The sequence below is a fragment of the Capra hircus genome, chromosome 22 (genome assembly GCF_001704415.2).
Source record: "Capra hircus breed San Clemente chromosome 22, ASM170441v1, whole genome shotgun sequence".
Lineage (NCBI taxonomy): Eukaryota > Metazoa > Chordata > Mammalia > Artiodactyla > Bovidae > Capra > Capra hircus.
In genome coordinates this window covers 43657351-43679286 of record NC_030829.1, presented here as the reverse complement: position 1 = coordinate 43679286, position 21936 = coordinate 43657351, and the positions used below count along the sequence as shown (strand labels likewise).

The following is a 21936-nucleotide window of genomic DNA, read 5'->3' as shown; positions in this document are numbered from 1 at the left end:
TGTATCAAAGACAGAAAGAAAAACCCAGAGGATCCTTTCTGTATTCTATTCTGCCTAACCAACTCCCTTCTCTTTCCAGGATATATAAATACATAATACAAATATCATATTTTATAAATAGAAATAAATATATTTTATAAAGAGAAGCACTTTTCTGTATCAGAATAAAGTATAGTAATTGCAATGGACTATCTCTTTGCTATTTTAGTTTCTCTATTTTAACAGCACACTATTCCACCAGAACAGGGGCAGAAGAACTTTAGAAAGACCCAATGCTTTTGGAACTGATGGATTGATTCTCAGGGGCTTTTTGCTTCTGGTTGCAGTGATCTCAACCTCCAGAAAGCCTAGTTCAATGAGATTATCACTAAACTACCTTAAATACATTTTTCCCCTTTTACCATCAGCTATGAGGCTGGTCTCTGAGCAGAGGCAGGTAACATACATTGAGTAAGTTAAGGGCTACTCTTTGGCCATATGGACAGTCTCATTTTCTAGTCCCACCCTTGTGTCCCACCTTTTTTTTCCTCACTTCCACTGCTAAGTTATTCAGTCTGGCAAAAATAAGGTATTCATAAGCTGAGTAAATTTCTTTATATATATATATATATATATATATATAAACATGAAGAAAGAGAGAGAGAAGGGAAATTTAATAAATACTAGAGTAGGAACCCAACAATTAAGGCAACACCTACAATGTGACAGATACTGGTTCTGTATGATTTCCTTATAACAACCTTTGTGAAATAGATATTAGCTCCCATTTTAGTGATTAAAAAACTAAGGTTAAGTTGCTTGCACAAAGCTAGATAGCTAACAAATAGCAGTCAAGACTCAAATCCAGCTAGATTTCCCAATTTCAAAGCCTACAATCTTCCTGTTTTCAAACCTTCCTGACAGCTTCTCTGACAGTGAAGACAAAAAGTAGATGGCTAGCGGGGAAAAGAAAAAAATACAAAACCCGAACAATCAAATGCAGATATATGTAATATTAAAGACTTTGTTCTGCATTCTTTGCTCACCTCCATAGTCCCACTGACAATCTGGTTTCCAACTAAAAAGTACTCAGGAGGAAAGTCACGAGTCCTAAGGTAGAATGCTACAATTGATGAGAAGATTCGGACCATAGTTTCATCACTGAAACTATTAATGGTGCAGATGTTGAAATGCCGAATAAAACGGGGAGTAACTGGATTTCTTCCACCACCTGGAGGGCCCATGGCAGCAATCAGCTGTATGTCAACCAACGTGATTTTACTTGTGTCCTTCAGGTCATACCTTAAAAGCACATAAAAATCCCAAAACAGTCAGTAATAAAGCCAACAAGATGGACTGAAAAGCAGAGCTCCTTTGAAACTGTATCTGATTTTAGCTTTTCTAAAAGGAAGATCAGATATTGCTTGGAGTAAAAAACAGAAGTCTTTTTGTACGGATTCCTATCATTTTTCCTTCTTTTTTTTACTGAGGTATAACTGATATAACGTTAGTTTCCGTGTACTGCATAATGATTTGATACTTGCATATACTGCGAGATGCTCACCACAATAAGTTCAGTTAACATTTGTCACCAGACACAGTTACAAAGATTTTTTTTTCCTGTGATAACTTTCACAATTCTTCCTCTGAGCTATTTTCAAATATGTGGTGCAGTATTATTAAACTATAGTCAACATGATGTACATTGCACCCCCTGACTTACTTGACCCCCTTTCCCTATTTTGCTCCGCCCCACCTCAGGCAACCAACAATCTGTGGAGAAAACTTGTTTTAAAGCAGCACTCTGCTTTTCCTTTCACTGACACTGAAAACGCTATCCAGATTCTGGGTATCTAGAATGTCCCTTCCTCTTGTTCTTGCCTTTCTTTTGTCCAATTCTTCTTTCCATTTAACTCTCTGCATTGTGTCTTACACTCCAAATCCAGAAGTATGGATGAGAGATCAATCTTTTTTGTAGCCAGTTATAGGCAAGATGACTATATGTCCCACTTTGTCTTAGAAAATTCTGGTTTGCGCCTGTCCTGTAGTAACTATTAACAGCCTCCCTTTACTCTCAGAAATGTCCTTATTTAGACAATAAGCAATATACTTACTCTACTTACAGCTAAGTTCTGATTCCTTTTTCTCATCTCAAACCTTATCTTCGGAGCACAGAAGGATATATAAAGAGAACCTATACATTTTTGTTACATAAAAAGATACCCATTAGGGAATATAAAAAAGGATATAAAAATGACTCAATTTAGTTGGAACTTTTCAGAGTGAAAAGGTGCCTATTTCAAATAGATCATAAAGTCCTTTAACACTGAAGTTCTTGCAAAAAAGGGGGGTAATGGTGGGAGAAATTTATACAGCCAGTCTTTACTCTAAAAGCACCATAGAAAGTATGAAAATATGACCTGGTTTTTGACAACTCTAATAACTGTCAATAGGGACTAGTTAAATAAATTATAGTAAGATTCACAAAACTAAATAGTATTAAAAGCCAATAAAATAAATGAGATAAACAAATAATATGGATGCTTGTGTGTGTTAGTCGCTCAGTCATGTCTGACTCTTTGTGACCCCATAAGCCATAGGCCACCAGGCTCCTCTGTCCATGGAATTCTCCAGGCAAGAATGCTGGAGTGGGTTGTCATTTCCTTCTCTAGGGGATTTTCCCAACCCAGGGGTCGAACCCGGGTCTCCTGCATTGCAGGCAGATGCTTTACCATCTGAGCTACTAGGAAAGCCCAATAATATGGATAAGTGAATGAAACATATAAATAATATAGTTAAATATATTAAGTGCAAATAAGTTATAAAATATTATTTGCAACATGGGTTTTTTTTAAATAAACATATTTATATAGGAAAAAAACCTCAGAAGAATAGAGAATACACTATTAACAGTGGTTATCTCCTGAAAGCAAGATTCCAGGGCATGCAATAACAAAAAAATACATAATCCCAAAATATGATTTAGTTTTATAAGTAATCTATCCTTGCCTTGAGATAAAAATCACAGCATATTAGGGATTAGGGAAATATTTTAATAGGAGGACATGCAGAATTATTAATCCTAACTAAAATATACAATGTCATATGTGTTAGAAACTAATCACATTATTGTAAAACAGGGTGGAAGGAGTGGAAGAGTTATTCATGAAATTGCTGTCAAAACCAAGCCATCTCAAAGATATGGTAGTTCCAAATAATCATAGATAATATAAGGAATTTTAAATGGTGGAAACATAGGGTGCTGGTTGTTTGTTTAGGTGGGAGACTATCCATAAATTCTCAGTGCTGGGTGATAGTAAAAGATATAATTGGGAAATTATTTTTAATAACTGAAAGTAGTAGCTTAAAAGGGTAAGAACTAATATATTATTAAATAAATATACTTGTGGATTATTCTTCCATGATATAAAAAAGTATAGGAAGGTATTCCAAAATTTTCCATATAAGAAAATCTGAACAACCATTTTCTCCCATTAAGTAATTTACAAAAATGTATTATTTTGATGTGAAAAAATAAAAACAGAAAAAGAGAACAAGAAGTTACCTCAACATGGCTACTTAAGACTTCAGGTAAATACTTACCAATTCCCACAGTCAAAAAATTGTCGTAATAATTCAATAGGAGGTTGAGCTCCATATTTCTCCAATGCAGGCATATTCATGTCATCTATAAAAATTATACATTTCTTTCCCATAGGTGGTCCAAAAACTCCTTTGCGTCTTTTATCCAGTCTAGCCATAATAATGTTCTAAAACATAAAGTAGAAAGTGTAGTATATTTAAAGCCATACTTAACATCAGAAAAAAATTAACAGTCTAATTATGTAAGGCAATAATGTCAAGCATTACCAGGTTATTCACTTAAATTTATTCATTTTTAGGGTTATGTGAAACTTCATATTCAACATAATCCAAAGAGCATATATTGAAACCCTTTTATGTGCTCAGAATTGTTACATACACACCTATTTATATATTTACATTGTACACCCCCGCACACACAAAACTTTTTCAGCCACAGATACCCCAACATATCTATTAACTTTAACTTAATATTTAAAAGCACTAAACTTGCAGTATTTTGAAATTAGAGAATTGTATAAGCTTATAACAAAGAAAACAAGCCCCACAGGTCAGAAGAGAATGGATAGATATAATTCTAGGAATGGAAGATAAAAATGGTAATTAGAAAAGACTGCACGCAGTACTTCCATCCTGGCACCTCTAGGAGCAAAAGGTGGGTCACACGATAAAAAATCTATGGTTTGAAAGATCTTTCACTGACAGAACTTCAGTAAGCAGCAAATGCCTCTAAGTACCATCTGGGAGAGTATTGAAAGAACAAGTTAGAAACCTCCCTCCCTCCCTCCCTCTTCTTATACTTCATACTTCTCCAGTTAAGAAATCAACTGTTGCTTCTTGGGCTTGGGGAGGAAAAAAGGATTTGTATTTGTATTTGTACTACAAGTACAAAGTACAAAGTACAAGTACAAGTACAAAGCTCAACAATTCAGTATTACTGCAAAAATATCCTCTTGAAATTTGTCCTTAAAATTTAATTTTTAAAAATTACTTTAAAGCCAAAAATAAAATATCTGAGGTTTTATTTAAATTCATAGAAGATTTACTAAAATATGTTTTATTATTCACCTTGCTGTACACCTGAAATTAACACATCATTAATCAACTATATACCAATAAAAAAATTTTAAAACTACCACTCTGTTTACAAAGGAAAAAATACAGTTTTAAATGCTAATCAAATAAGTAAAAAAATTTTAAATGATAGATCCATATTTCCAACTTTTAACTAACCTGAACCTGGTTGGCACTGGTCCGTGCAGAGAAATTAACATAAAAAGGAAAGTACAAGTTTTTTTCCAAGTGATTCATCAGCTTATCCTTCACATACACTGATTTTCCTGTACCCGTTGGACCCACAAAAAGTAGTGGCCTTAATGAAACAATGAACATATCATCAGAAGGAGAAAAAGTCAGAACACATTTCAACTAGAGAAGACTGGAGTTAGTTGAAAACATAAATAATAATCAAATCATCTTCACCCAAAAACTCACATTTTAATTTATCATTGTCATTTCATAAAAGACTGATAAAAGTAACAACTAGCACACATTTTTGCCTACTTTCAAAACTTAAATAGTAAGTCACTATTAATGGACAGATGTAACATTGTTACATGCTAAAACAAGTAGTCACATGCTTAACTTTTCAGAAAAAATAAATAAAGGCAGTGTTTGTCTCCTCAGAAAGTGCTATATTTGTACTTTTTAGATAGAGATACAGGTGAAGATGGAATATTAGGATGATGACAAAGAGAGAGGTTGAAGCTGTTGTGCAATTATCTCAGTACCACAAGGTTTCTGTAAGAAAGTAAATGGCAATGAATTCTACAAAGTAACAGCTGCATCTACCTGCCAATAGCATTTTTGAATCAAGTCAGTGTTACTAACTGAAAATACCCATCTAAAAGCAAACTCTAAGGAACTCTCTATTCTAATAGCTTCAAGTACGGTTTCTCATTTTTGAGTAGTCTGAACTAATTTAAAGCGAAAAAACTCCTGAGTTTATGTTCACAGAAACCTGGAGAACTCCTGTTTGAGACATACTAAAGTAAAAATTTGACACTGTTTCCACTGTTTCCCCATCTATTTCCCATGAAGTGATGGGACCAGATGCCATGATCTTAGTTTTCTGTACTCCTTGGAAGGAAAGTTATGACCAACCTAGATAGCATATTCAAAAGCAGAGACATTACTTTACCAACAAAGGTCCGTCTAGTCAAGGCTATGGTTTTTCCAGTAGTCATGTATGGATGTGAGAGTTGGACTGTGAAGAAAGCTGAGCGCCAAAGAATTGATGCTTTTGAACTGTGGTGTTGGAGAAGACTCTTGAGAGTCCCTTGGACTGCAAGGAGATCCAACCAGTCCATTCTAAAGGAGATCAGTCCTGGGTGTTCTTTGGAAGGAATGATGCTAAAGTTGAAACTCCAGTACTTTGGTCACCTCATGCGAAGAGTTGACTCATTGGAAAAGACTCTGATGCTGGGAGGGATTGGGGGCAGGAGGAGAAGGGGATGACAGAGGATGAGATGGCTGGATGGCATCACCGACTCGATGGACAAGAGTTTGGGTGAACTCCAGGAGTTGGTGATGGACAGGGAGGCCTGGCGTGCTGCAATTCATGGGGTCGCAAACAGTCGGACACGACTGAGCAACTGAAGAGTATCAGATGTCACTACGGAAATGTTAGTGGGTGGCTCAGTGTCTTAGTTATCTGAAAATGGATTCTGAAGTTCACTTAAAAAATCCTATGATCCTATAGGAAAGGTACTGCAATATTTAAAATGCATGTTATAACAGTTTCTTACTTTGCATAGGTAATACTCAAATCCATTAGAAATGTATATCTAATTGTATCCATGGTAGGGACGATGATATCTTGAATCTTGACACGTCTGTTTCCTAAACTAGTACTTTTAATTAGTTCATTCCAGTGGACCCAGCGACCTCGGTGTTTCAACTATAAGAGAACATAAGTTTTAAAATATTACAACCATGCACTTGCTATCTAACAGGCTCTTTTTAACATAATTATCATATATGCTTTTTAAAACTGTATTTAGTCTTTTCCTGCTTTTTATTGTGAAATATTAGATTCATCTGAAGTAATGTATACAATGTATTTAATTCATGAAGCAGACTGACATGCACCCATGAATCCACCATCCAGTGTAAGAAATAGACATTTAGTTTTAGTTTTCCTTTTCAATGATAACCTGAAGAACTTAATGAAACCTAGTTATCACAAATTCAACATATATAAAATTTCAGATATTTTTGCCTCTATGTTCTCTTAACACTCTAATTTTTCCAAAATGCCTTGAAGATGTCCTTGTGCATATATTAAGAATTTATCTGAGAGCCACTCTGATGTGGCTGAAGTTACAATTAATAGGACTTTGGCTTGATGTTTTCATATTTTAAAGCAAATAGGCAATAATCTCAAGAGAAACAAAATATCAAATAAACTTATTATATTTGTTTCTCTAAAATTATTCTGTTTGGCATATTGAGCCAGGCTGATATTCAGCCAGGATATATTCGAAAGGCTGAACTGATTGATACATTATTGAACTTCTTTCTGAACCATGGGCTGAAGATCTGCTGTCTTAACACCCTGAGTGATCCTGATTAGGGAATCCACCCTCCCCCACTCAGATATCTTCCTCTCCAGGTTGTCCTGCACTTCCCTGGAGATCCTAAATGTCTCTCACCAACTTCTCACCTTTCATCAAGCAACAAAAGAGTTAACACTTGGCAAAGAAGGAGATCTCTTAGACCCCATTCCAGGACTATGGCGAGCATCTAAGAATTTTTAAATATTTTCTAACAAATTGTATATATATATGGTTTGTGCCTGGATTATGATAATTTTGCAAGTTTGCATGAATGATTCTTTAGTAATTCATGTTCTTAATTTCTGAGGTTTTATCTTTTATTTTTATCATAAAACTATATATGTACATATTTTAGAATCCAAGTTTACAAGGTTAAGGAAAAAGAGCAGTTTCCCACTCATTTTCTCCTCTCTAACAGCAACTTACAAGCCTCTTTCAGCTAGATATTTTGATATTTACCTTCAACTTTTTTTTTTACCTTCAACTCTTAAAGAATATGCTTGGGCTATCATCTCTTGATTTTTTAGTTTTAGATGTTATTTTATTGACTTCTCAATGTGACTAATGTGAATGAAACTATCTTTCTGGTCTTGTTCTTAAAATTCTGTGTTAGCACGGTTTTAGAGAGACCTTTCTGCACTGGCAATCAGGAGAGTTGGGTTCAAGTCCTGGCTGTGCTAGCCAGTAGCCTTTCTAGGTTTGCTTTTTCATCTATAGACTATAAGATTCAGGTAAAATTGTAATAAGGCTCTATCCAGATCTTATGGCTTTGTGAAGTAAAATCTGCATGAATCAATGATTATATAAATGCTTGCTGTTTAAAAGAATATTTTTGTGACTTCTTTTTTAAATTAGAGAAAACAGATTTAACGTATATCTGAAATTATAAAATATTCTTCAAGCAAGTGGATCTATACTGTCCACAAGTTATCAGTTAGTGTGCTAATCGCTCAGTCATGTCGAGTCTTTGCGACCCCATGTACTGTAGCCCACCAGGCTCCTCGGTCCATGGGATTCTCCAGGCAAGAATACTGGAGTGGGTTGCCATTTCCTTCTCCAGGGGATCTTCCCAACCCAGGAATCGAACCCAGGTCTCCTGCATTGCAGGCAGATTCTTTACTCTCTGAGCCACCAGGGAAGCCCAGAAGTTATAGGAGGAGAAACGAAAGAGAGGGAGGAGTCAGAGTAACGTTAGGATGGGAACCCAGTTTTGACCACTGATCTCAGACTTTGTGTCCTATGGTTTATCATAACAAGCATCTTACATCATACCTCATACATGTAGTCATAGACTAGGCCTTTTTCATCAAAGTTGCATTCCCATTTACCCACAGATTCAGGTATTGGGTTGTTTTCATCTTTTCCCATTATGACCATTCGTATGTAAATATCAAAAACAATGCGACCATCTGTATCACAGCTTCCTCCAATGGACCAAATTAAAGAAAATATAAAGCAAGCCTGTTGGTTTAAAAAGGAAAAAGTTTAATTTAAACTAATTATTTAAAAGAGATTTTTAACAGATTAAAATTTAAAATATTGAGTTCTAGTTAACCTACTTGGAAAAGATCAGATTTACAAATAATGTGGAATGGAGCACATCTCAGTCACATAAAAAAAAATCATTCCTCTGGCAATATGTGTCTAAATTTAAAATGCTCATGCCAAATAACTTAGGGGTTTCTCTTTTAGTGGGTTTATCTTCAAAAATATTCTTGCTGGTTAAAATGCACAAGAATATTTACTGCAGCACTGTTTGTGGTAGCAAAATATCTGAAGCAACTCAAATAGAGATCACCTTAACTGGAATAAGCTACATACACTGGAATGTGTATAGCTGTTTAGGGAAAAAAAGGTACCACAACACTAATATGGAAAGATCTCCAAAATACATAGTGAGAAAAAATGCAAATCAGTATGCATAGTATGTTAACACGTATAAAATAGTGGGTGTGTGTGTTAGTCGCAGTTGTGTCTGACTCTTTGTGACCCCATGGACTGTAGCCCACCAGGCTCCTCTGTTCATGGAATTCTCCAGGCAAGAATACTGGAGTGGATAGCCATTCCCTTCTCCCGGGGGCCTTCCTAACCCAGGGATCAAACCTGGGTTTCTTGCACTGCAGGCAGACTATTACCACCTGAGCCACTGTGAAAGTGGATATGTATCAAATATCTCTAGCAGGCTACATGAGGCACTGGTAACGGCGGCTGCCTGGAGGGTGGCTGGGGGACTGTAATGGATGGAAAACCTACTTTTGTCTTGATTTTTGCTCTAGGTACATATGCCTTATCTAGATAGAAAAGTCTATCAAATACATTTCAAGAGAAAATTTTCTGTGGCAACAAAGTAAAGGGAAAACAATGAGAGGGAACCGCTATTATCACAGGGTCGAAGAGCAGATAGATTGCATAGAGGAGGTTAAGGAATCTGAGAGTAGGTGGCGGACAGGAAAGTAGCATAGACCAGGGCAGAGAACAGAACACGTCCTTCACTTGGGTCCCTGAGAGCCTGATTCTCTGCCATCCTCTGATCTCTAGCCATTAACTAACCTGGACCACTGACTCCTCCCTACCTATATGCTCTCTGGATTCTGCCTGCAATGCGCCACCCAGCTGGCTGGATGCCTGCTCCCAGTCTTTCACAGTCACTTTGTTATGGCTTACACTCTGGCTTAACATTGAGACAAGATCAATTCACCTAAAGTCCATATTGGTTTAATATTAAGTCACTCTATTGTTTATCAAATCATGATCTTTCATAAATATTAGGGCATTTTGACTTATTCTGACATATTTTACTTTCTCTAAATTGTCTTATAAATTAGAATACCAGATCAGGGCAACTTTAATGTCTTCTGATACTCTTTTGGTGCTTATCAAAAAATAGCTCTGGGTCTTGTAACGTCTTTCTCAAGACAAGCAACATTTGCTCAGAGGCACCTTTTATTCTATAACTTAAAAAACACAATAAATATAAAACCAACCATAATCCAAACACGAATATGCTTGCTGGTAGGATCATTCTCCACCGCGTTACAGAGCAGGACTTCAAAGAGGCGTGTGAGAGAGACAACCACATTGCTATCGCTTGTTGGAATCAGTTCCTTCAAAGTGAAAAGAATAAGATACTTTACATTCATCTTATATACATAGTAAAAGAAAATAAGTGTTTCACTTAAAAAACCATACTTTTCACAGTCTCTATAAAAGCTAAAGAATTTAAATTACAGCCATGATTTAAAAAATCTCTCAAATATTTTAGTCTAGCGTAATACATTACACAATTGTGTGAAACATATTCTTATTCTGAATTCTCTGAGAAATGAAAATTAGTAAGAGAATAAACAGTGCTCTAGAGATAGTAGAAATGAAGTTTATAATTTATTTATTCAACAAACATTTATCAAAAATACAGTCTACCTGTATATTAAGCTAGGAGAAAGTAAATGATCTGGAAAGAAGTCATATTGAAATTAAAGACAACATACTAATGGTCCAGAGGTATATGAAAAGTCAGTTAACCTCACTAATCATTAAGGAAATGCAAATCAAAACCACAATAATATATCACCCCACTCCTGTTAGGATGGATATTATCAGAAAGATGAAACATAACTAGAGTTGGTAAGAATGTGGAGAAAAACAACCCTTGCACACTGGCTGTGAGAAGGTAAATTAGCCCAGTCATTACTAGTGCAAAGGTACGGAGGGGACTCAAAACACTAAAAATAGAACTACCATATGATCCAGCAATCCCTGTTCTAGGTATACACTCAAAGGAAATAAAATAAGTACCTCAAGGAGATATCTGTGCTCTCATATTCACTGAAGCATTATCTACAACAGCCAAGATACGGAAATACCTAACTGTCCACTGGCAGATGAATGGATAAAGATATTGTGGTAGATATATAATGGAATAATATTCATTCATAAAAAAGAAAATCCTGCCATTTGCAACAACATAGACAAAACTTAAGGACATTATGCTAAGAGAAATAAGCCAGATACAGAAAGGAAAAAACTGCATGATCTCACTTATATGCATGATCTAAAAGCTGAATACATAAAAAGAAGCAGAGTAAAACAGAGGTTACAAGTGGGGAGGAGGTGGGAGAAATGGGGAAATGAGTGAACAGTACAAAGTTACAGTTATGCAGGATGAATAAGTCTAGAGATCTAATGTACAGCATGATAACTACAGTTAGTAATACTGTACAGTATGTATCAATACTGAAGATTTGCTAACAGAGTAGATTTAGGGGCTCTCATCACACACACATACACATAAATGTGTTAACTATTTGAGGAGATATGGTAATTATCCTGACTGTGATAATCATTTCACTCTCCAGGCAAGAATACTAGAGTGGGTAGCCATTCCCTTCTCCAGAGGATCTTCCCAATCCAGGAATCAAACCAGGGTCTCCTGCATTACAGGCAGATTCTTTACCAGCTGAACCACCAGAGAAGCCCATTCATTTCACTACATGTATGTATATCAAATCATCTTGTACACTTTGAGCATACATATTAAAATTAGAAACAAGTAAATGCTGATGGATAAATGCATGCATGTGAATATAGACACACACACAGAGACACATGAGTACAAGGATAGCTAGGGAAATGTAAATGAGATCAGTAGATGTTATCAATATCAATATCCTTGTGATACTATAATACTGTCTTGCAAAATGTTGCCATGGGGGAAAATCAGGTGAAGTGTATGTGGGATCTCTCTGTATTTTTCCTTACTGCATATGAATCATGGATGTTCATAATAAATCTTTTGATTTTTTAAAAAAATGGATATTATATGTCTAAGTAGAAAAGATTTATTTATCTTACCATCCTGACTTTAAACTTAGTCGAGTTAAATGGAAAGTAAAGAAATTAGAGTAGATAAGAGAATTATAATGTTACCTTGCATCTTTTCTTACGGAGCTTTAAAGTGGGCTGTATTAACCAGTCAAAAAGTCCTCTCAGAAGAGCTTGGTGATCTGGTTCCTGTAGAGGTCCTTTCAGTGAATTCAACCATGAAGACACAAGTGGTTTCCATCCCAACTGTGAGGGCTCCAAATAAATCATGCCACAGCGGCTTACAGTGGCAGGCTAGAGGAAAAAAGACAAGTTTTCATTTTCCAATCTGGTAGTTATTAAAGAATTCTTTGCACCACTTATAAGGTCCTTCATGATCTGGCTCCCGTCTTCCTCTATAGCATCACATACACTAGATGAAACTATCTGCAGCTACAGATCCCCAGATATGTCATGGCTCCAAGTCTCTTCAAGACATCTTGTCATGATTTGGAGTGCCAAGCTCCAGCCAGTCTGCACAGAGAAGTCTTACCCCTCAAAACCAGATCAAACACTCAAACATTTTCCCACGTCCTCTCTCTACCCATTCCTCGCTTGCGCACTTGCCCCCTCCATATTCTTAGAGCACTAACATGTACCTCTATATCAGGCTATATATATATATATATATAATATATTAGCATGCTTCTCATCCTCTCTAAATGAGCATACACTGTCTTATTCATCTTTGTATTTTTTGTGCCTAACTCACTTTCTGACACATAATAAAAATGACTTATTCCTGAAACTAACATAACACTGTATATCAACTATACTCCAATAATTTAAGATTTAATAAAGAAACAAACAATACAGAAAAAAAGACATGACTCAGTGAACAAATGGATAGACTACTATTATAATAAATTATGAACTTACTGAAGCCTGGGAAAGGTCCATTGTTTCAAAGATGAGGCTCATTTGAGGGGACATCTGAATGATTTCTCCACTCATAAGGCAAAGCTGAAGGCAACAATTTTTGAAAAGTTTATTTTAAAAAATCTCAAACTTCCTAGATAGAAGTTTATTCTATTTATTAAAGTACCTCCTAGGATATAACAGGATAAGTCTTAGGATGGAAGCCAGAAAAATCTTAAATCTAAAATCTAAGTCTAGCTCTGTCTTCTCTCATATAAGGAGGGGAGACGGGAACTACATGATCTATTGAAAAAACTATAAAATCCTATACTAATGTCAGTTTTTGTTATTAAAAATTACTGGAAATACTACAGATTTTATAGTTGTAAGATTTTTTATTAATAAAAAAGAGAAACAGAAAAAATAGAGAATACTATGAATATTCATATACTCATCTTCTAGGGTTAATCAATGGTAACATTTTGCCATATTTGCTTTGTCTTTTTAAAAAGTATTTTAAAGATCATTACAAATATCGTGGCATTTCACATCCAAATAAGCCAATATTAATCTTTTAAAATAAGGACTTTCCTGTATAACCACAATAAGATTATCACATCTAATACAATTACCAATAATTCCTTAATATCATCTAATACTCAGCCAATACTCAAATATTCTCAGTTGTATCAGGAATGTCTTTTCAAATGATTTATTCAGACCAAAATTCAATCAAGGACCGTGCATTGGATTTGCAGTCTCCTCTGGGTCTCTTTTAATCTAAAACATTCCTCTTTAATCAAATATGTAAAAAACTGAATTTATCAACTGTGTCTTTTCTGCCAAATAACCATCTTATTCATTATTATTAAAGCTATTCTATTTTCTCAATCTCCTTGGCTTCCACATTTGTAATTGTCATTAACTTTTAATAATGTCTCCTATCTATACAGCTCTCTCACCCGTTGACTCCTACTAAATTTGCTCTTTATTTTCAGAGGTTTTCATTCCCCTGTTGTTTTCACTTCTTTCATTAGGTAGCTTCTGTTCTATGGTCCAGCATTTCTAGCATTCTCCTGTCAATATATTTAAAGTCTTTCTGTATTTCCAGTCTAGCAACCTGAACTACACCTACATCTACAGTGCTTAGATTGGTAGAGAAAATCTCACAGAGGCAGACCTCGGCACTAAGCTTAAAATTCACGGTCTTAAGTCCATCGGGTTATCCATAACACCCAGATATGTTTCTTCCTTTTCCTAGACAGCTCTCTTTTCCATTTTCCTTGATGGCTAATTTAAATCTTCCCCTTTCTCGAGTGTACAAAGAACCACGGTCTACCGCTTCACAAACAAAGAAATAAATCGTCCAAAGGATTTGTCAAATCTTCCAACACGTCGGCAATTCAGGTTGCCGCGGTGTCGGGGCCACACCCGGGCTTCCTGTCTCGCCCACCCCAGCCAGCCTATGGCCGCCGAGACCTCTTGGCCCCCATCCAGAGGCCGGGGGCGGCCCTGGGCTGCCAGCGCGACGTCCCCAAGTGGAACTACTGTGGTTTCCGGCCCAGCTACATTGTATACTACCCCGAGCTCCCTCCCAACCCCCGTCCCCACCCCCGCACCTCTCTTCCCTCCTCTACCCGGGCGCAGAGCCATGCCCCTGCCTCTGGCTGGCTGTCTCTCCTCCCCTTTCTTTCGCACACAGACTTCTTTGTACCGCAGCCCCCAGGACCCCTGGGCCCCTCTCCACACCATGGACTGTTCCGCAGGCCACTGGTGCTGCCCGCAGTGAGGGGGCCGGGACGGCAGCGCTCTCGTGGTACCAAGTGACAGGTCCTCCTTCCTGTGACTGGGGGCACGCCAGATCTAATGAGAAGATGTCAGCAACTCAGGTCGCCTGGCCCTCCCATGCAGGCTATATTGCCAAGTACAACTTTCACTGCCCTACCAAGAAAGACCCTCCCTTGGGCAAAGAAGACGTGCTCACCAAGTGGCCGTCACCAAGGACCCCAGCTGGTAGAAAGCCAAGAACAAGGTGAGCCACAAGGGCATCGCCCCAGCCAACCACGCCCAGGAGCCGGAGGGCGTGAAGGCGCATGGAACTCAGCTTCACAGCCTGGTTCCACGGCCAGACCACGCGGAGCAGGCAGAGCGGCCGCTGTGCCCACCAGACAGGCCTGTCCTGGTGCGGGAGACCACCGGCTAGCCCCGGGGACGCCACCGCATCTTGGACCAAGCCAGCAAGCTCAGCACCCAAATGGACCTCAGGCAGCTGGAGGAGCACTGCACCTCAGATCAGAGGGACAGGCCAGACGTCACGGAGGGCACCGAGGCGCTGAACAGGAAGGGGCTGAAGCTAGTGCAGACCACTGGGAACGGAGAGTTTGGAGGCGTGATGCTGGGCAACTACAGAGGGAACGAACAGAGTCGCCGTTAAGAATGACGCTCCTGTCCGGGCCTTCCGGGCTGAAGCCTGGGTCCTGACGCAACTTCAGGGTACACCTGGTGCAGCTCCTAGGCCCGACCGGAGAGGAGGAAGGCGGGTCTACATCGTAGCCGAGAACACGGCTGAGGGGCCCTGGGGGACTACCTGCGAGGGCTCAGTCGGTACTGGGAGGAGACTATCTCCTCGAGCTGTCCCTAGACGTCAGCGAGGCCGTGGGACACCTGGAGGTGCCGGTGTCCGAGGGACCATGTGGCCCAGGTCAGTGCTCCGGCCTCACCGAGGAGGCCTCCAGCACCCAGGGCACCCGCAAGCTGCCGGTCCAGAAGGAGGCCCCCGAGGCCCTGACAGCAGGTTCTCCACCGAGTCAGACGTGTGGCGTTTCGAGATCCTTCTCTGGGAAATCTACTCTTCCGGGCGAGTGTCTTACCCAAGGATCCATCCCTGAAGGACGTCGCCCGGCGGCTGGAAAGGGCTACCAGACGGACAGAGGCCCCCGACGGCCACCCGCCTGTCCATACGAGGCCATGACGCACTGCGGGCACCCGGACGCCCTCGCACGGCCCTCCTTCCCGCATTTCCGGGAGCAGCCGGAGAGCATCAAACCCACGAGCTGCACCTGGGACTGCCGGCCTCTGCTGGGGCCCAGACCCGTGGTGGCTGAACCCAGATAGACCGCACAGCTGGCGTCCCTGCTCGCTGGGCCCAAACCCGAACTGAACCCAGCAGGAGGCCTATGGGCCTCTTTCCTCTGGCCCCCGGAGACCTCGCCGAGGCCCCGCACCTTCTCTCAGGGACCCACCGGTGGGGCTTTGGGAGCCTGGCCCCGGGCCAAGAAGGGAGGAGGCTGAGGCGCAGGGGGCAGACGCCCTAGCCCTCCGTGGTCAGGCTCCCCCTGGCCTCCCATCTCTCCCCTTCTTACGGTTTTATTCCTTTCTTTTCTTTTGAGATTTTTTTTCCCCCGTGTTATTTTTCAAGATAAGGAGAAAGAAAGTACCCAGCAAATGGGCGTTTTACGAAAAGTATGAGTCTTATTTTTCCTCCTCTGCCTACGAGGGTTGGGGAGACTAGGCCCCTCTTTACCCATCCATCACCCCAGCCTCCTTACTTGCCCCATGTTCTGTGTCCAGGTCGCCTCTATAGCACCATGTCTGTCCTTGACCAGGTGCGCTGTTGGCATGCTCCACATGCAAATGGTTTGTTAGGGGCTTGGAGTCCCTGCCACCCACCCACTGCCTTGTGAGATGGAATCCTAATAAATCACTCCATGAGGACAACGAGGAAAAAATAATTTGCCTTCAAAATTTCCACTATTAAAGCCACACATTCCCCTTTCCTGCTACCCTCTCATCTGATATGAAACAATCCTTCCACCAGGCTCTGAACCCTTCAGTTCAGTTCAGTCACTCAGTTGTGTCTGGCTTTGCAACCCCATGGACTGCAGCACATCAGGCCTCCCTGTCTATCACCAACTTCCGGAGTTTATGCAAACTCATGTCCATTGAGTCGGTGATGCCATCCAATCATCTCATCCTCTGTTGTCCCCTTCTCCTGCCTTCAATCTTTCCCAGCATCAGGATTTTTTCAAATGAGTCAGTTGTTCACATCAGGTAGCCAGAGTATTGGAGTTTCAGCTTCAACATCAGTCCTTCCAATGAACACCCAAGACTGATCTCCTTTAGGATAGACTGGTTGAATCTCCTTTCAGTCCAAGGGACTCTCAAGAGTCTTCTCCAACACCACAGTTCAAAAGCATCAATTCTTCAGCAATGAGCTTTCTTTATAGTCCAACTCCCACATCCATACATGACTAATGGAAAAACTGTAGCCTTGACTAGACGGACCTCTGTTGACAAAATAATATATCTGCTTTATAATATACTGTCTAGATTGGTCATAATTTTCTTTCCAAGGAGTAAGCATCTTTTAATTTCATGGCTGCAGGCACTATCTGCAGTGATTTTGGAGCCCCAAAATTAAAGTCAGCCACTGTTTCCACTGTTTCCCCATCTATTTGCCATGAAGTAATGGGACTGGATGCCATGATCTTCATTTTCTGAATGTTGAGCTTTAAGCCAACTTTTTCACTCTCCTCTTTCACTTTCATCAAGAGGCTCTTTAGTTCTTCATCACTTTCTGCCATAAGGGTCGTGTCATTTGCATATCTGAGGTTACTGATATTTCTGCCAACAATCTTGATTCCAGCTTGTGTTTCCTCCAGCCCAGCGTTTCTCATGATGTATTCTGCATACAAGTTAAATAAGCAAGGTGACAATATATAGCCTTGACGTATTCCTTTTCTGATTTGGAACCAGTCTGTTGTTCCATGTCCAGTTCTAACTGTTGCTTCCTGACCTGCATACAATTTCTCAAGAGGCGGGTCAGGTGGTCTGGTATTCCCATCTCTTTCAGAATTTTCCACAGTTTATTGTGATCCACATAGTCAAAGGCTTTGCCATAGTTAATAAAGCAGAAACAGATGTTTTTCTGGAATTCTCTTGCTTTTTCAATGTTCCACCCAATGTTGGCAATTTGATCTCTGGTTCCTCTGCCTTTTCTAAAACCAGTTTGAACATCTGGAAGTTCTCAATTCATGTATTGCTGAAGCCTGGCTTGGAGAATTTTGAGCATTACTTTACTAGCGTGTGAGATGAGTGCAATTGTACGGTAGTTTGAGCATTCTTTGGCATTGCCTTTCTTTGGGATTGGAATGAAAACTGACCTTTTCCAGTCTTGTGGCCACTGCTGAGTTTTCCAAATTTGCTGGCATATTGAGTGCAGCACTTTCACAGAATCATCTTTCAGGATTTGAAATAGCTTAACTGGAATTCCATCACCTCCACTAGCTTTGTTTGTAGTGATGCTTCGTAAGGCCCACTTGACTTCACACTCCAGGATGTCTGGCTCTAGGTGAGTGATCACACCATCGTGATTATCTGGGTTGTGAAGATCTTTTTTGTACAGTTCTTCTGTGTATTCTTTCCACCTCTTCTTAATATCTTCTGCTTCTGTCAGGTCCATACCATTTCTGTCCTTTAGTGAGCCCATTTTTGCATGAATTGTCCCCTTCATATCTCTAATTTTCTTGAAGTGATTTCTAGTCTTTCCCATTCTATTGTTTTCCTCTATTTCTTTGCACTGATCACTGACGACGGCTTTCTTATCTCTCCTTGCTATTCTTTAGAACTCTGCATTCAAATGGGTATATCTTTCCTTTTCTCCTTTGCTTTTTGCTTCTCTTCTTTTCACAGCTATTTTTAAGGCCTCCTCAGACAGCCATTTTGCTTTTTTGCATTTCTTTTTCTTGGGGATGGTCTTGATCCCTGTCTCCTGTACAATGTCATAAACCTCTGTCCGTAGTTCATCAGGCACTCTGTCTATCAGATCTAGTCCCTTAAATCTATTTCTCACTTCCACTGTATAATCGTAAGGGATTTGATTTAGGTCATACCTGAATGGTCTACTGGTTTTCCCTACTTTCTTCGATTTAAGTCTGAATTTGGCAATAAGGAGTTCACGATCTGCGCCACAGTCAGTTCCCAGTCTTATTTTTGTTGACTGTATACAGCTTCTCCATCTTTGGCTGCAAAGAATATAATCCATCTGATTTTGGTGTTGACCATCTGGTGATGTCCATGTGTAGAGTCTTCTCTTGTGTTGTTGGAAGAGGGTGTTTGCTGTGACCAGTGCATTCTCTTGGCAAAACTCTATTAACCTTTGCCCTGCTTCATTCTGTACTCCAAGGCCAAATTTGCCTGTTACTCCAGGTGTTTCTTGACTTCCTACTTTTGCATTCCATTCCCCTATAATGGTAAGAACATCCCTTTTGGGTGTTAGTTCTAAAAGGTCTTGCAGGTCTTCATAGAACCATTCAACTTCAGCTTCTTCAGCATTACTTGTTGGGGCATAGACTTAGATTACTGTGATATTGAATAGTTTGCCTTGGAAATGAACATATATCATTCTGTCATTTTTTAGATTGCATCCAAGTACTGCATTTCGGACTGTTTTGTTGACTATGATGGCTAGTCCATTTCTTTTAAGAGATTCTTGCCCACAGTAGTAGAAATAATGGTCATCTGAGTTAAATTCACCCATTTAGTTCACTGATTCCTAAAATGTCAGTGTTCACTCTTGCCATCTCCTGTTTGACCACTTCCAATTTGCCTTGATTCATGGACCTAACAATCCAGGTTCCTATGCATTATTGCTCTTTACAGCATCAGACTTTACTTCCATCACCAGTCACATCCACAACTGGGTGTTGTTTTTGCTTTGGCTCCATCTCTTCATTCTTTCTAGAGTTATTTCTCCACTGATCTCCAGTAGCATATCGGGCACCTACTGACCTGGGGAGTTCATCTTTCAGTGTCCTATCTTTTTGCTTTCCATTCTGTTCATGCGGTTCTCAAGGCAAGAATACTGAAGTGGTTTGCCATTCCCTTCTCCAATGGACCACATTCTGTCAGAACCCTCCACCGTGACCCTCCATCTTGGGTGGCCCCACACAGCATGGCTTAGTTTCATTGAGTTAGACAAGGCTGTGGTCCATGTGATTAGATTGGCTAGTTGTCTGTGATTGTGGTTTCAGTCTGTCTGCCCTCTGATGCCCTCTCTCAATGCCTACGGTCTTACTAGGGTTTCTCTTACCTTAGACTTGACTAAACTGATTAACCCTCTCTTCTGAATCATCACTATCTCTTGTCTGTTTGCTTTCCCCCTTAGTCCAATCAATATGACTGAATAATAAACAAATGACTAACCACCTATGATAAAGTACTACAGTATATGTTTGAATGTTAATTAAACTAGTTTGCTTACTTAGTAGTATAATTATTTCATTTAGATATAAAAATAAATTGTGGTATATTGATACAGTAGAATACTAACACAGATATTAAAAGGATAATAAATAAAATGGAACTACAATATTAATATCATAGGTGGTTGTATCGACCAAAATAAAGAAAAAATTATATGGTATGATTCTATTTACATCAAGTTCAACAACTGGCAAAACTAGTTTATCACAGCACACGTTAGAATAACGATTGTGCCTTTGGGAAGATGTACAGGTTGCATAGGGACGTAAGTGAACCTTGTAGGGAGCAATAAATTTAAGGTATTTTAATTTATATTATGGTTATCTGGGTATACACATATGTAAAAAACACATAGATTCTAAACTTTGGTATGCATTTTATACTTTACATATGTTATCTCTCAGTTAAATATAAGACTTCCATTTTCTTATTTTTTAAAATTTCACAGGTTCTAAGGTTATATACCACATATAAACACTGAAGCAGTCTATGTTTTCAAAAAAGAAGGGTTTTTGTTTTCTTATAAAATATTGAAGTTCTATAAGAAACCTTAAGACTATAGTCACATAACTTATTATCACCCATTACATTACCATGCCTTCCTGCTAATGCAGTAGTATTAATATACTTGTATTCTAATTAAAAAAAAAAACTAAGCAAAGAATTTACCACAGCGTAGTTTTCACTGAAAAGATAGCTTATAAACTTTTTCATTTTGCTGCATCCTTCATTTTAAATATTGAGATTTCGTTGTTGGACATATAACATGTTTAAGCATGTCTGTATCTGCTTTGTTTTTTCTAATTGTGGTTTAAAAAAAAAACATAAATTTACTGTGTTAACCATTTTAGGTTTACAGCTCAGTAGCATTAAGTACAGAGAAGGCAATGGCACCCCATTCCAGTACCCTTGCCTGGAAAATCCCATGGATGGAGGAGCCTGGTGGGCTGCAGTCCATGGGGTCGCTAAGAGACGGACAACACTGAGCGACTTCACTTTCACTTTTCACTTTCCTGCATTGGAGAAGGAAATGGCAACCCACTCCAGTGTTCTTGCCTGGAGAATCCCAGGGACGGGGGAGCCTGGTGGGCTGCCGTCTATGGGGTCGCACAGAGTCAGACATGACTGAAGTGACTTAGCAGCAGCAGCAGTGTTAAGTATACTCATACTATGCATCTGTTTTGCTTTTAATCATGATGGTTTACCTTTTTATTATCATCCAGTACTGTGTTCATGCTCTCTATCCACAAAGTGTCAATGGGACCATCAAATACAACCCATTTCCGGTCAGGTGTTTCTGATAAGGCAAATTCTCTAAAAGTGTTAGCCACAATGCCATCAGTCCACTAAGGAGGAAAAAAGGAAGAGTTGGAAAGCTTTCTGTAAAAAACTATAAAGTGATAACATAAAAATATTCCAGATTTCTTGGCTTAACATGCATTGTCAATAAGAGTAGAGAATGTTTCTTCTATGGATTACCTCATGGGACACTGGGTCAAATTGTCCAAAAAGTTGGCCCATAGTAATGGATTTGGGGTTTACAGTCCTATAAATGACTTTTTCTTCCTCTCCATAGCCACATTCATTCATAAGAGTTAGAGTATCAGCCAGCATATGCAGAACTTTTGTTTTAGCAGCAAAAGGCTCTCCTACTAACATAAAACTATGAAGGAAAAGAAGTCATTATACAATAAGATTCTCAAAAATAATGGTAAGTTAAATTATTTACCTATATATTTGTATATAAATTTTCACC

The 21936-nt window shown here is 39.2% G+C and overlaps 1 protein-coding gene across 1 annotated transcript in view; it reads right to left on the bottom strand.

The window, feature by feature from the left end:
* The window catches only part of DNAH12 (dynein axonemal heavy chain 12), a 171174-nt gene that overhangs the window by 75574 nt on the left and 73664 nt on the right, over positions 1–21936 (bottom strand). The window contains exons 30-40 of the mRNA XM_018066673.1: positions 21660–21843; positions 21386–21526; positions 12939–13022; positions 12126–12314; positions 10184–10303; positions 9750–9866; positions 8472–8669; positions 6390–6541; positions 4816–4954; positions 3583–3749; positions 1026–1281 (exon numbers count right to left, since the gene is read on the bottom strand). Coding sequence (XP_017922162.1) covers positions 1026–1281; positions 3583–3749; positions 4816–4954; positions 6390–6541; positions 8472–8669; positions 9750–9866; positions 10184–10303; positions 12126–12314; positions 12939–13022; positions 21386–21526; positions 21660–21843 — 1747 coding nt within the window. The remainder of the gene's footprint in view (positions 1–1025; positions 1282–3582; positions 3750–4815; positions 4955–6389; positions 6542–8471; positions 8670–9749; positions 9867–10183; positions 10304–12125; positions 12315–12938; positions 13023–21385; positions 21527–21659; positions 21844–21936) is intronic.